The following is a 13,795-nucleotide window of genomic DNA, read 5'->3' as shown; positions in this document are numbered from 1 at the left end:
GTACACATTTCAATTGGTATAGATACTGATTCTATAGGAATTTGTTGTGAAAAAAATTATATATATATATATATATATATATATGAGACAGGTAGGTAGATAGATAGATAGATAGATAGATAGATAGATAGATAGATAGATAGATAGATAGATAGATAGATAGATAGATAGATAGATAGATAGATAGATAGATAGATAGATAGATAGGCAGGTAGGTAGATAGATAGATAGGCAGGTAGGTAGGTAGATAGATAGATAGATAGATACGAGGGAGTGCTGGAAAGTTCCTGGCTTTGGGTAAAAAAAAATACAGGAGAATCAATTAATTATGATTTTATTCAACATATTCCCATCTCAGATTCACACACATATTGCAGCAGTCCTTCAGTTTTCTTAAGCCCTGTAAAAGAACTCGGAAGGTTGGGCCTCCAACCAGGCCTTTCATAATACCCTTAAAACCAGGAACTTTTCAATAACTGCCCCCACCTCGTATCTATATAAGATAAGGTATAAATAATGGTCATTAAATATTTTCCTTTATTGTAGTAAATTTTACTTATAGCTGTATCCAATAGTCATTATAGATTCCTATTGATAAATTTATTCAACTGGGTCATTGCTAAGCTGAGAAAAATTGAACAACCTAGAAAATTGATGTCACTTTTGTCAGACTTATTTCTGGTTATAACCTAACAGAACACTGAAAGAATGGTACAGGCTTGGGGAGGAGGGTGAAGAGAGGCAATAAGTATAAGTTTAGGGTAGTGGAAGAGAGATAAAGAGGAAAGGGAAAGAAAAAAGTGATGAATTGGAAAAGAAGGACTAAAGGAAAGAAAGGGAGAGAGGAAGGAATAGAATGGAGGAGGGAGGCATTCGATAGAAATGGAGCAGAGGATGCTCCGAAATTGAGGAAAGAACAGTCATAAAAGCATTAGTTTTTGTAATTGGGTCATAACACAAAAACAGTTGCATTGTCTTCAGGTCAAATTTGATTATAAGCCACTTACTCTCATGGTCAACTCTTCAATATTTAGTCATTCATACTATTCCACACAGAAAGGAATTGTATTAAAAAGTGAATGAAAAATCAGCAGTAATTGTATTATGATGGCAAGGTAGAAGAAGCTTTTGTGAGAGTGGATATTAAACAGAGATAGAGAGAGAAATATGAAGTCAAACATAGAAATATTAGGTTGTCCCAAAAGTTCGTAAACACTTGCGAAAATTGAATTTTATAACAATATAAACCCAAACAAACAATTAAAAATTGCATAAAAATTCAAATTTTCGCAAGTGTTTATGAACTTTTGGGACAACCTTATAAGATAAAAGAGAGTTATTTTGAAAATCAAAAATAAAATAAAATTAAAGGCCAAATATAATTTTAAATTAATTGAATTAAAAGACTTTTTAAAAAATTAAAATTAAAAATTAGAAATTAAAGAAAATTTTAAAAAATTTTAAATGTTTAAAATATTTTTTATATACAAAAATTAGAAAATAACAATAATAAAGTCAATAAAATAAATAAATAATTTTTTTAATTTAAAGAAATTAAAAAGATTTTATATATATTCATATGCACATACACATATATACACATATCATAAATTAGATAAGATGATTTGCATTTATCCCTCAGGTATCATATTCATCATGACCAATGTCTCTCGCTATTGTGTTAAAGTTATCTCGGGAACCTACTGAAAAATTTATTGTAGAAATACTTAGTTTATCACAAATTCCTATCAACAGTTAATTAGGTTACTCTCTGGCATAAATATCTGGAGTGACTCCTCTAGGCATAGTTCATATCTTCATACAATTTCATATGGTTTTGTTCAACTTAAGATTGATCATTTTAATTCATATTTTGTTATTTTTTTTTGGACTCATATAAATGAGAGCAAATGATGAAAGCTTTACTTGGCAGAGAGGGAAAGAATCTTAAAAAACTTTCTCAATCCAGGGACCTTTTTAAACTCCAGGAATAAAGTATTCAGTCAATGCCCACATCTAAAACGTTTCCCACTACAAACTTGGAAGCAAGAACTGTATGCTCCCTGTACGATCTTGTAGTCTTGTACTAATATAAAAAAGGAAAAAATCGTTTTTTGCATTAAACACCTCAATTCCTGTTTCTCCTTCAACCTAAAGAAGAAGACATTTCTGTTTGAAGAAAAAAAAACCCCAATATTTAAACTAATCAAATTGGTCTATGGAAGTCAACTATGCTTTCCATACTATTAACTTCCTAAAAAAATACATTATTGCTCTAATGCTTTAGAATATGTTTCTTTTGGGGATATATGAACTACTGTCGATATATTTCTCTATCGTTTTGATTGCTGAAACGTAAAATTCTTATGTTATTTTTTATTCTTTTGTTATCCACTCACATCACCAATAGTTGAATACAAAAATTTCTTAGATTACTCTTTTTACTCTTTTACTTGTTTCAGTCATTTGACTGCGGCCATGCTGGAGCACCGCCTTTAATCGAGCAACTCGACCCCGGGACTTATTCTTTTTGGAAGCCCAGTACTTATTCTATCGTTCTCTTTTGCCAAACCACTAAGTGACGGGGACATAAACACACCAGCATCGGTTGTCAAGCAATGCTAGAGAGACAAACACAGACACACACATATATATATATACATATATACGACAGGCTTCTTTCAGTTTCCGTCTACCAAATCCACTCACAAGGCTTTGTTCGGCCCGAGGCTATAGTAGAAGACACTTGCCCAAGGTGCCACGAGGTGGGACTGAACCCGGAACCATGTGGTTGGTAGACAAGCTACTTACCACACAGCCACTCCTGTGCCTAGATTATATTTCTTCTTAATGTTCCTTTTGGTAGGTGTTCATGTACTGGAAATATTTCCTTAATTTTGAGTTTTGTTGTGTTCTGTTTTAATTCTAGTCACATCTCCAATGCATTATAGAATACTGTACTGGCTGGTCTGAAAAAGCAAGGACCCAAAACATTAAGAACCATAACTAAATACTGTTATGCCTGAAACTCTGACAATTCTGTTAATTCACTACCATTGCAAGTGACGAAAAAAAAGTAGAGGTGTACTGGATTAAGTGGAATTCTGTTTTAAGCACCCCATATAACACCTCATAACTTACTCTTTACTCTTTTACTCTTTTACTTGTTTCAGTTATTTGACTGCGGCCATACTGGAGCACCGCCTTTAGTCGAGCAACTCGACCCCGGGACTTATTCTTTTTGGAAGCTCAGTACTTATTCTATCGTTCGCTTTTGCCGAACCGCTAAGTGACGGGGACGTAAACACACCAGCATCGGTTGTCAAGCAATGCTAGGGGAACAAACACAGACACACAAACACACACACATACATATATATATATACATATATACGACAGGCTTCTTTCAGTTTCCGTCTACCAAATCCACTCACAAGGCATTGGTCGGCCCGGGGCTATAGCAGAAGACACTTGCCCAAGGTGCCACGCAGTGGGACTGAACCCGGAACCATGTGGTTGGTTAGCAAGCTACTTACCACACAGCCACTCCAGCCTCCTAACTTATTTATTTTTTTGGAATTTTCAGGAAATTTTGGCAATTTTTTATTCTACAGAGTGGAATTTATACAACTATAAAAAAAAACCCAAACATTTTTTCGGGATTTAAAGGCTATTTAGCTGCTATTTTTAGCACATCTCACGACTACCTAATACCCTCCTCGTTTCTTTGACCCTCTGACGTTTTGTTGTGTTAAAAATATCAGCCTTTAAGTCACGCACCAAAATTTTTTCTGTGCTTGAGTTTTGCATTACAGTATGAATTCCTGTGCGTAGAACACAAAGTCGCAAAAAATTTTTCTGAAAATTCCCCAAAATAATAATGGGTAGAATGCATGGAAGCACTCTGTCGGTTACGACGACGAGGGTTCCGGTTGATCCGAATCAACGGAACAGCCTGCTCGTGAAATTAACGTGTAAGTGGCTGAGCACTCCACAGACACGTGTACCCTTAACGTAGTTCTCGGGGATATTCAGCGTGACACAGAGAGTGACAAGGCCGGCCCTTTGAAATACAGGTACAACAGAAACAGGAAGTAAGAGTGAAAGACAGTTGTGGTGAAAGAGTACAGCAGGGATCACCACCATCCCCTGCCGGAGGGTAGACTACAACTACAGCGGTGGAAAGAAAGCACGTTGAAGTGTGTCTATATTGTTTTGAATACCAACAGTGCTCTCCCTTAGAACAGCAACATCGATCGATCGCCAGATGGTAGCAGCAGTTCCGTAGTCCGCCATATTGTCATTTATTTGTCGTCGGCGAAATTTTTAGTTTGTTTATTCATCGACAATGTCTTTCAGGCGGAAACTGTTGGCTTTGGAATATCATAACCCGGAGGCATTTAACATCAAGGACGATAAGTGCATTCGAGCCATTGTCCATTGGCTAGAAGACCAAAAGATTCGTCATTACAAGATCTCCGATCGCGACGCAATCCGCGACACGGCGAGCGACACATGGCAAGAAGCCTTCAAGAACTACCTCTCGGAATTGGGTTGCCCTTACAACGCCGACGAGACCCCCGCGGTGATGGACTGGCTGCTGGGTTACGCCGTTCGTCTGGAATACGGCGACAACCTGGAGAAGTACAAAGTGGCCACTGCCGATTCGGTGAAACGACTGAAGGCCGACGGAAAGACCCAGTCTTCGAATCCTCTCGACAATCTGGACTTTAACGACCCCCATTTCAAAGCCGGCATCGCATCTCTATCCATGATACTGCAGATTCCACCCCATCCCGATCACCTGGAACAGCTAAAAGCCATCTGTATTCTGGTGCAGGAGAAATTCTCCAAGGAAGCCCTTGCCAAAAGCAACTTTTCGGGCAACCCTAAGGACCATATCCCAATTGATAAGACAGTGTTAGGTTTCGATGCTGGCGATTACATATTGAACGATGCTGCTAAGGTATTGCGTCTGCTGCACATCAAGGAACTCCGTGAGTTGCAAACTAACATAAATAGCATTATTGTAGGGGTACAAGCTTTGACGGCGAACCCCAAAACTGACACTAGGCTTGGTAAAGTAGGTAGGGCTTGAATTGGCCCTTTTCAAAGGAACAGATTTTCTTTGTTTTTTTACTATTTCTGTGCCTGTCATTATTACTTTATACTTTGTGACACTTGTTCCTTGAATGCCCTTTTCTTTTTTTTTTTAACCTTCCTAAACATATATAAAACAAGGAAAGATGACCGAAATATTGTTGGTTTTTTTTCTTCTTTTATGTTATATCTATTAAAGACATCAATTGAGCTCCAGCCCAACAAACACTCAAGTCCCAGTTATTATTATACATACACGTCGCACATTTCTGTGTGTTTGAAGTTTTGTTAATTAATATCTTCTTTTGTGTGTGTGTGATTTTTCTTTAGGTAGATCCTGCTTTGTAAGAAGATTTCCATTAAAGACAGCACAAAGTATTTTCCAGCAAAACAACTCTCTCTCATTTTATTCATTGGAACCTTATTTGGCGCCGTGGAATCAAATACCGTGTTTCCCTTTGTTACTAATGTTTTTCTTTTGTGTGTGTATGTGTGTTTTCATTGAAGTTATGAACAATGCAGCTTAATTTTATTTAATTAATATCCTAAAAATTCGAATCCTTCTTTTAAAAAAGAGTTTTTTTTAAATATATACTCTTTACTCTTTTACTTGTTTCAGTCATTTGACTGCGGCCATGCTGGAGCACCGCCTTTTTTAGTCGAGGAAATCGACCTCGGGACTTATTCTTTTGTAAGCCCAGTACTTATTCTATCGGTTACTTTTTGCCGAACCGCTAAGTTACGGGGACGTAAACACACCAGCATCGGTTGTCAAGCAATGCTAGGGGGACAAACACAGACACAAACATATACACACACACACACATATATATATATATATATATATATTACATGTATACGACAGGCTTCTTTCAGTTTCCGTCTACCAAATCCACTCACAAGGCATTGGTCGGCCCAGGGCTATAGCAGAAGACACTTGCCCAAGATGCCACGCAGTGGGACTGAACCCAGAACCATGTGGTTGGTAAGCAAGCTACTTACCACACAGCCACTCCTGCGCCTATATATTTTAATTTAATTTAGCTGCTATCACTGGATAAAAGTCTATCAATTTTCTAAAACTAAACAGTTGTAATAGTAGCAATAAGATTTTGCATTATTAATGTTTTGTTTTATTCACTTTCTAAACAGTGAAAAAAAAAACCCCACAGCATTGATTATGAAATCATGTGGAAAACGGCTCCCACATACCTCCAAAGATGCAAAAAATAAATCTATGAACCACAATGATGTGCAGACTTGTCTCAGGTTTGTGGCACTGGTATTTCGTCGTCATTGATCATATTTGGCAGGGATCATGACAGTTATGTATTATTATTATTATGGTCGAGTTCCAACTGGGGCCACAGCAATGGTATCCACCCACAACACCTCTTGGTCCATCATCGCTGCCTCGAGTTCCTGGATACATTCCAGGCCAGGATCTGCAATCAAGTTGTCCAACACCCTAACCATTAAGCCATGCACCTCTACTTGTCTACTTCAATAGCATACTCTCTCTTTTACTCTTTTACTTGTTTCAGTCATTTGACTGCGGCCATGCTGGAGCACCGCCTTTAGTCAAGCAAATCGACCCCGGGACTAATTCTTTGTAAGCCCAGTACTTATTCTATCGGTCTCTTTTGCCGAACCGCTATGTGACGGGGACGTAAACACACCAGCATCGGTTGTCAAGCAATGCTAGGGAGACAAACACAGACACACAAACATATATATACATATATACGACAGGCTTCTTTCAGTTTCCGTCTACCAAATCCACTCACAAGGCATTGGTTGGCCCGGGGCTATAGCAGAAGACACTTGCCCAAGATGCCACGCAGTGGGACTGAACCCGAAATCATGTGGTTGGTAAACAAGCTACTTACCACACAGCCACTCCTGTATGATAATAACAGTTTCACTTCATGGAGAAACTTAAGATTAAATGGTATAAAATGTAATAATTATTGTCTTGCAAGCTGCACGGTGATCTTATTAGTGCAGGTAACATGAAAAAAGCATCCAGTATACACTGTAAAGTGGTTGGCATTAGGAAGGGCACCCAGCCATAGAAACCATGCCAAAGCAGACACATGAACATGATGCAGTTTTGGGATCTTTGTTAACCCTTTAGCATTCAAACCGGCCATATCTGGCCAAAATATTTAACCTGTTATATATTGAAACTGACCATATCTCACCTTTCATCTCAGCCCAACCATGTCATTCTAAAACTAAAAAATCACATCACCGAAATCTCTAAACTACAAGATAATGCAGGATTAGTTCAAACCATTTTAAATAAACAAACATCACATTTGACAGAATAATCTGAACACTAAAGGGTTAAACCATCCAACCCATGCCAGCAGGGAACAGATATTAAATGATGATGAGGATGGTTTCATTCAGAAGAGTGATGCTTATGACCTATCTTAAATGTTAGCAACAGAATGGACCCATTAAAGATAACCTACAGACCTGATGCTTGTGTTAGACTTGTTGATGGGTTATGTCTGTTACCCCTTCCCCAATAACAGGAACAGACCCTCAGATAGACTTCCCCCACCATTTTTGTTCATCAAATTCCACTCACAAGACTTTGGTCAGTTTTATCCTTTAGCATTAAATTGGTCAAATCCAGCCCAAATATTCTACCTGTTTTATGTTCAAACTGGCCAGACGAGGCCTCTCACACCTTCCCTTTATTGTCATTCAGAAAATAAACAATTACATCATTGCCATCTTGAAGCTACAAGACAGTGCACGATCAATACAAAACAGTGTGAATAAATAAGTATTACATTTGACAAAGTAATCTTGAATGCTAAAGGATTGTTTTTCCTATCGAAGCATCATCCAGTCAGGCTGATTGCCTGGGCCAGCTAAAGAATTAATGAACTCCAAATATTAGATTAACGAGGACAACATTATTTTACTAGGTTATTTTCAAAGTTAAACTAGAGAAGGTTCCCCAAGTGGTTATTCAGTATGCTGAAAGTGATAACTGAATGTACCCCAGGTCACACCCAACCTTTAAAAAAGGATTTGGAAATTAGGAAGGGAAATGGGCCAGTGAAGTCCTAGATGCTCTGGCTACAAAAAAATTATATCCATGTGATCATTGGTTTGCTGGCTCAGGATATATTTAAAAGTAGCAAAATTTCTCTCAACCTTGACTCTGTCATCTGAAAACTCTTAATATCAGCTACAGTTGCCTCTTCATCAAATTTCTTGAAGACATCACCTGAATTGTATATCAGTACTCCTGGATGGTTGTTACTTATCTCAACTTTATGACAGCCTTTGAGCCATCCGTGTGTGATACACAAATTACGAAATACCTAAGCTGCAAACCTTGAACATTTACAAGATCAATCAGTTCATTTTTTCACAGGAAAGTTTGACTATTCAGGCAAGTATTAAGCAAAAGAATTTTGTACATAGAATGTATGTTGAATTTTTTGAAGATGATCCAAAAAAAGCGTAGCATACGTGACATTGCACAAAATAACTGTTTTTCACCTAAAAATATTGACTGCTCTGAATTTCTCCAGAAGAGCAGCATTAGAAGTCTTGTGGTTTTTGTTTATATCGACTTTGAAATTTTATAAAAAATGATAATGAATTTGCTGGGCTACAATGTCTGATCACAATTCTCATTTAGCAGGCGTGATGTGCGTGACAAAAATGGATGTGACATTTTTCAAGACAGTTTTTTTTTACATCTTCCAATTAGTGTAGATCTGAAAAAAATTGCCCCACTATTTATATCTGACAGAAAATGAACCATTTGAACATACCTTTACAGGTATATAGTGATTTTTCTGGGCATTCTAAAATGCTCTCTACTTGGCTTTTGTTGACTTGGAGAAAGCCTTTGACAGGGTCCCCCGATCCCTTATCTGGTGGTCAATGCAGAAACTAGGGATAGATGTACAGGGATGCTGTCAATAAGGTGAGGATTGGCAACGAGTACAGAGAATTCCAGGTAGGGGCCTACCAAGGATCAGTCTTCAGCCCCCTCTTATTCATTATAGTCCTGGCAATAACAGAGGAATCCAAGACAGGATGCCCCTGGGAGTTCCTCTATGCTGATGACCTTGCTCTAATAGCTGAGTCACCAGAATTTTCATGTGTGGAATCAAGGTCTAGAATCGAAGGGCCTTAGAGTCAATCTAACAAAAACCAAAATCTTAGTAAGTACAAAGGCAGAAAAATCACAAATCCCTTCAGGTAGATGGCCCTGCTCGATTTGTAGAAAATGCATAGGTAGAAACTCCAAAAGATGTACCTGGTGTAAGCTATGGACTCATAAGAGGTGCAGTAATGTGAAAGAAAGGCTAACTAGTAAGATAGTTTTTGTGTGTGGCAAATGCACAGAGGCAAGGAACACTGAAAATGTGCAGAGAACAGCTTCTGTCACATGCCAAAAGGAAAAATTAGAAGTAGTTGATAGCTTCTGTTACCTAGGTGACCAAGTCAATAGTGGGGGTGGATGCTCTGAGAGCATAGCTGCTAGAATAAGAATAGCCTGGGCAAATTTCAGCAAGCTCCTACCTCTGCTAGTAACAAAGGGCCTCTCGCTCAGAGTGAAACATGGGCTGTGACAGCTGAGGATAGTATGTAAGCACACTGAGAGAAAAGTTGAACATAAGAAGCATCAGATGTGGTGTGCAAGAGAGATGACTGGGCTGGTATGGCCATGTGTTGCATATGGATGAGGACACCTGTGTGAAAAAGTGTCACACCCTAACAGTGGAGAGAACCTGTGGAAGAGGTAGACTCAGGAATACCTGGGATGAGGTGGTGAAGTGTGTTCTTCAAACGTTGGGCCTCACAGAAGCAATGACAAGTGACCAAGACCTTTTGAGATATGCTGTGATTGAGAAGACCGGGCAAGCCAAGTGAAACCATAACCGTGGCCTATGCCAGTGTAGCATAACCAGTCCATTTAAGAGTACCCTTCAGTCATTGGGCAATAAACTGTGCTTGAGAAGACCTATTGAGTCAAGTGAAATTGTTGTCGTAGCCGACGCCAGTACTGCCTGACTGGCACGTAAAAAGCACCATTCGAGCATAGTCGATGTCAGTCCCACCTGAGTGGCTTCCATGCCAGTGGCATGTAAAATACACCATATGAATGTGGTCAAATCTAGTACTGCCTGACTCATGCTGGTGGCACATAAAACGCACCATTCGAGCATGGTCATTGCCAGTGCCACCTGACTGGCACCTGCTCCAGTGACACATAAAAAGCACTGAATGTGGTCAATGCCAGTATCGCCTGGCTGTCCCCTGTGCTTGTGGCATGCAAAAAGCACCCACTAAACTCTCAGAGTGGTTGGTGTTAGGAAGGGCATCCAGCTGTGGAAACATTTCCAGATCAGATTGGAGCCTGGTGCAGCCTTCTGGTTTGCCAGCCCTCAGTCAGACCGTCTAACTCATGATGATGATGATTCACTGGTTTGATTTCCACTCATTTACTTATTTATTTTTCTAAAATTTTCATTGCATTGTGCAACCTTTTCAGTAGTTGAGAGCCAATGGCTATTGAAAAGGTTGCAAGATAATTTTAGAAAAAAATAAATATGCAAATGAGTGGAAATCGAACCGGTGACTGTGTTAAATAATAAGGCACTGAAAGCGAATGACTCTCTCCAGACACAACAAAATATCCTTCAACACACGAATTCACATAAAGAATCTTGAAAACCAAATACAAAAATTATATATATATATACTGTTGTGTCTGGGGAGAGTAATTTTCTTTTTGAGCCTTATAATTTAACACACTTACCGGTGTGTTAAATTATAAGGCACTAAAAAGAAAATGACTCTCTCCAGACACAACAGAATATGCTTCAACACACGAACTCACATAAAGAATCTTGCAAGCCAAATCCCAAAACGAAATATATATATATATATATACGTAAAAGGGGTGCCGATAAGTTCTTAGTTTCAAGGATATTTTGAAAGGCTTAGTTGGAGGCCCAACATTCCGAGTTCTTTTACAGGGTTTAGAAAAACTGAAGGACCATTGCAATAAGTGTGTGAATCTGAGAGGGAAATATGTTGAATAAAATTATAATTAACTGATCCTCCTGTATTTTCTTTTACCCAAAACCAGGAACTTTTCAGCAGCCCCTCTTATACTGACTTAAAATAAATTTTGAAAATAATAAAGAATATAGTAAAATAATTTTATTATTATAAGCTGGTATTTGGAAAATAAATGAACATCATATTTTGATGGAATAAGATTTAAATTAGATCTCTTTAAATCAGGAAGTTTATATTACAGAACCAAGAAAAGCAGTCTTGGACAGGTTGGTAATAAGAAGGGTTAACCCTTTAGTATTTAAACCGGCCATATCCGGCCAAAATAGTTAATCTGTTTTATGTTCAAACTGACCAGATCCAGGCTCTCACACCTACCCTACAATGTTATTCTACATTAGGTAATTACACCATCAAGATCTTGAAGATATGAGATAATGCATGATTAATTCAAATCAATGGGAATCAATAGGCATTATGTTTGATTCAATAATCTGAACACTAAAGGGTTAATTAATGTCATTACTATGTACCCTTAAAAAACATGGTGATCATGCCTCTAATAAAAGGTCTGCTCGTTCAGAGTTAGTGTTGATCTGAGGCTAAATAACAGCAACAGCGAAACTTCATACACATCCTTCCATATCCAGCACCATTTACACATTAGATCGACTCAACCTTAATTGTCAACCTGTCCCCATTAGAGATTAATTCCGCGCTTCACCAAGTGTAGTTATCTCCCTTACACTGGCTCTCTTTCACCCATTCATTGACTCCTGGATAAGTTTCGACGACAGGACTCTTAACCATCCTGGGGCTTTACTCTTTTACTTGTTTCAGTCATTTGACTGTGGCCATGCTGGAGCACACCGCCTTTAGTCGAGCAAATCGATCCCCGGATTTATTGTTTATAAGCCTAGTACTTCTATCGGTCTCCTTTGCTGAACCGCTACGTTACGGCGACGTAAACACACCAGCATCGGTTGTCAAGCAATGTTGGGGGGGAACAAACACAGACACAAAAACATATATACGATGGGCTTCTTTCAGTTTCCGTCTACCAAATCCACTCACAAAGCTTTGGTTAGCCCGAGGCTATAGTAGACGACACTTGCGCAAGATGTCATGCAGTGGGACTGAACCCAGAACTATGTGGTTGGTAAGCAAGCTACTTACCACACAGCCACTCCTACGCCTTAGCGGTATTTTATCTGCTCTTATGTTCTGAGTTCAAATTCCGCCGAGGTCGACTTTGCCTTTCATCCTTTCGGGGTCGATTAAATAAGTACCAATTACACATTTTAGTCAATGTATTCGATTTAATCCCTTTATCTGTCCCCTCTATGTTTAGCACAATAAATATTGAGTTGAAATTCTGCTGAGGTCGACATTGTCTTTCATCCTTTCGGAGGTCAATAAAATTAAGTACCAGTTGCTTACTGGGGTCATTGTAATCGACTGGCCCCCTCCCTCAAAATTTTGGGCCTTGTGCCTAGAGTAGAAAAAATAAGAAGGGTGCAAGTGTACCACTTTGTGATACTTCCACCCGAATATCAGAAAGTCTGTATCACCATCAGGAGATTACAGCACCCTGTTCTGCATGCTTATACGGCATTATGACTGCTTCCATTGTTTCCTGCAGTATTCAGCAAATCCCCAATATTTCGACCATCTTTATTTGGAACCACTTGAATACTCCGGAAGGTGCTTGGAAAATAAGAGGTGTTACCTTAGTTCACTGATAGTGAACAGCTGACACTATAGTACATATCCAGCGTTAGGAGCTGTGCAAAAGTTATAATAATAATAATAATAATAATAATGATGTTTCAAATTTTGTCAGCAATGTGATGTTCAAGAACAGGAAAGTAGCTGGTCTGGATGAGATGTCCCCTGAAGTCCTAAATCAAAGACCTTCCAGAAGTTCACAAAGAGCAACAAAAGGCTTCTAAGTTCCTTCCTTTCAATCGTTTGATTCTTTGCACAGATAATATCCAAGTGTTGATCAGGTTCTTTATGAATCCATTTTGGTTTGGACAAAGAACTTTCCCCATTTCAGGTTGGATTTGATTATGCATCATTGCACTGTAAATTTTAGCCACAAGAGCGATACCTCTGTAGTTGGTGGTCAGAAAACGGCGTCCTTTCTTTGGAAACAAGAGAGTGCATCTTTCTGTCCAGACCTATATTGCACTTTGGTTGTATGCATTATTGCATCATGGTGAGCTGGTAGAACCATTAACATGCCAGACAAAATGCTAAGCAGTATTTTGTCCATCTTTACATTCTGAGCTCAAATTCTGCCATGGTCATCGACTTCCCCTTTCATCTTTTCAGGGTCAATAAAATAAGTACCAGTCATGTACTGAGGTCAATGTAATGACTTCCTTTTCCTTTCAAAAACTGCTGACCTTGTTCCAAAATGTGAAACCATCATCATCATCATCATCATCATTATTATTATTATTGAGGTGGCAGACTTGTTAGCATGCCAGGCAAAATGTTTAAGTGACATTTTGTCTGTCTTCATGTTCTGAGTTCAAATTCCACTGAGCTTGACATAGTCTTTCATATTTTCGGAGTTGATAAAATAATACCAGTCAAGTATTGGGGTTGATGTAATTGACTA

At 38.5% G+C, this 13,795-nt stretch overlaps 1 protein-coding gene across 1 annotated transcript; it reads left to right on the top strand.

Annotated features, from left to right (window-relative positions):
- Positions 1-4,254: 4,254 nt before the first annotated feature.
- Positions 4,255-5,495, top strand: LOC115223631 (RNA transcription, translation and transport factor protein-like). Its single transcript, XM_029794300.2, has one exon. The coding sequence runs from the start codon at positions 4,349-4,351 to the stop codon at positions 5,096-5,098; it is 750 nt and encodes a 249-aa protein (XP_029650160.1). The 5' UTR covers positions 4,255-4,348; the 3' UTR covers positions 5,099-5,495.
- The last annotated feature ends 8,300 nt before the right edge of the window (positions 5,496-13,795 follow it).

This window comes from Octopus sinensis, linkage group LG23, assembly GCF_006345805.1.
Source record: "Octopus sinensis linkage group LG23, ASM634580v1, whole genome shotgun sequence".
NCBI classification, from domain to species: domain Eukaryota; kingdom Metazoa; phylum Mollusca; class Cephalopoda; order Octopoda; family Octopodidae; genus Octopus; species Octopus sinensis.
This window is presented reverse-complemented; position numbering and strand designations above follow the sequence as displayed.

Excerpts from the sequence above, each read along its gene's own strand:
- LOC115223631 (XM_029794300.2), top strand. The coding sequence starts at position 4,349 with ATGTCTTTCAGGCGGAAACTGTTGGCTTTGGAATATCATAACCCGGAG.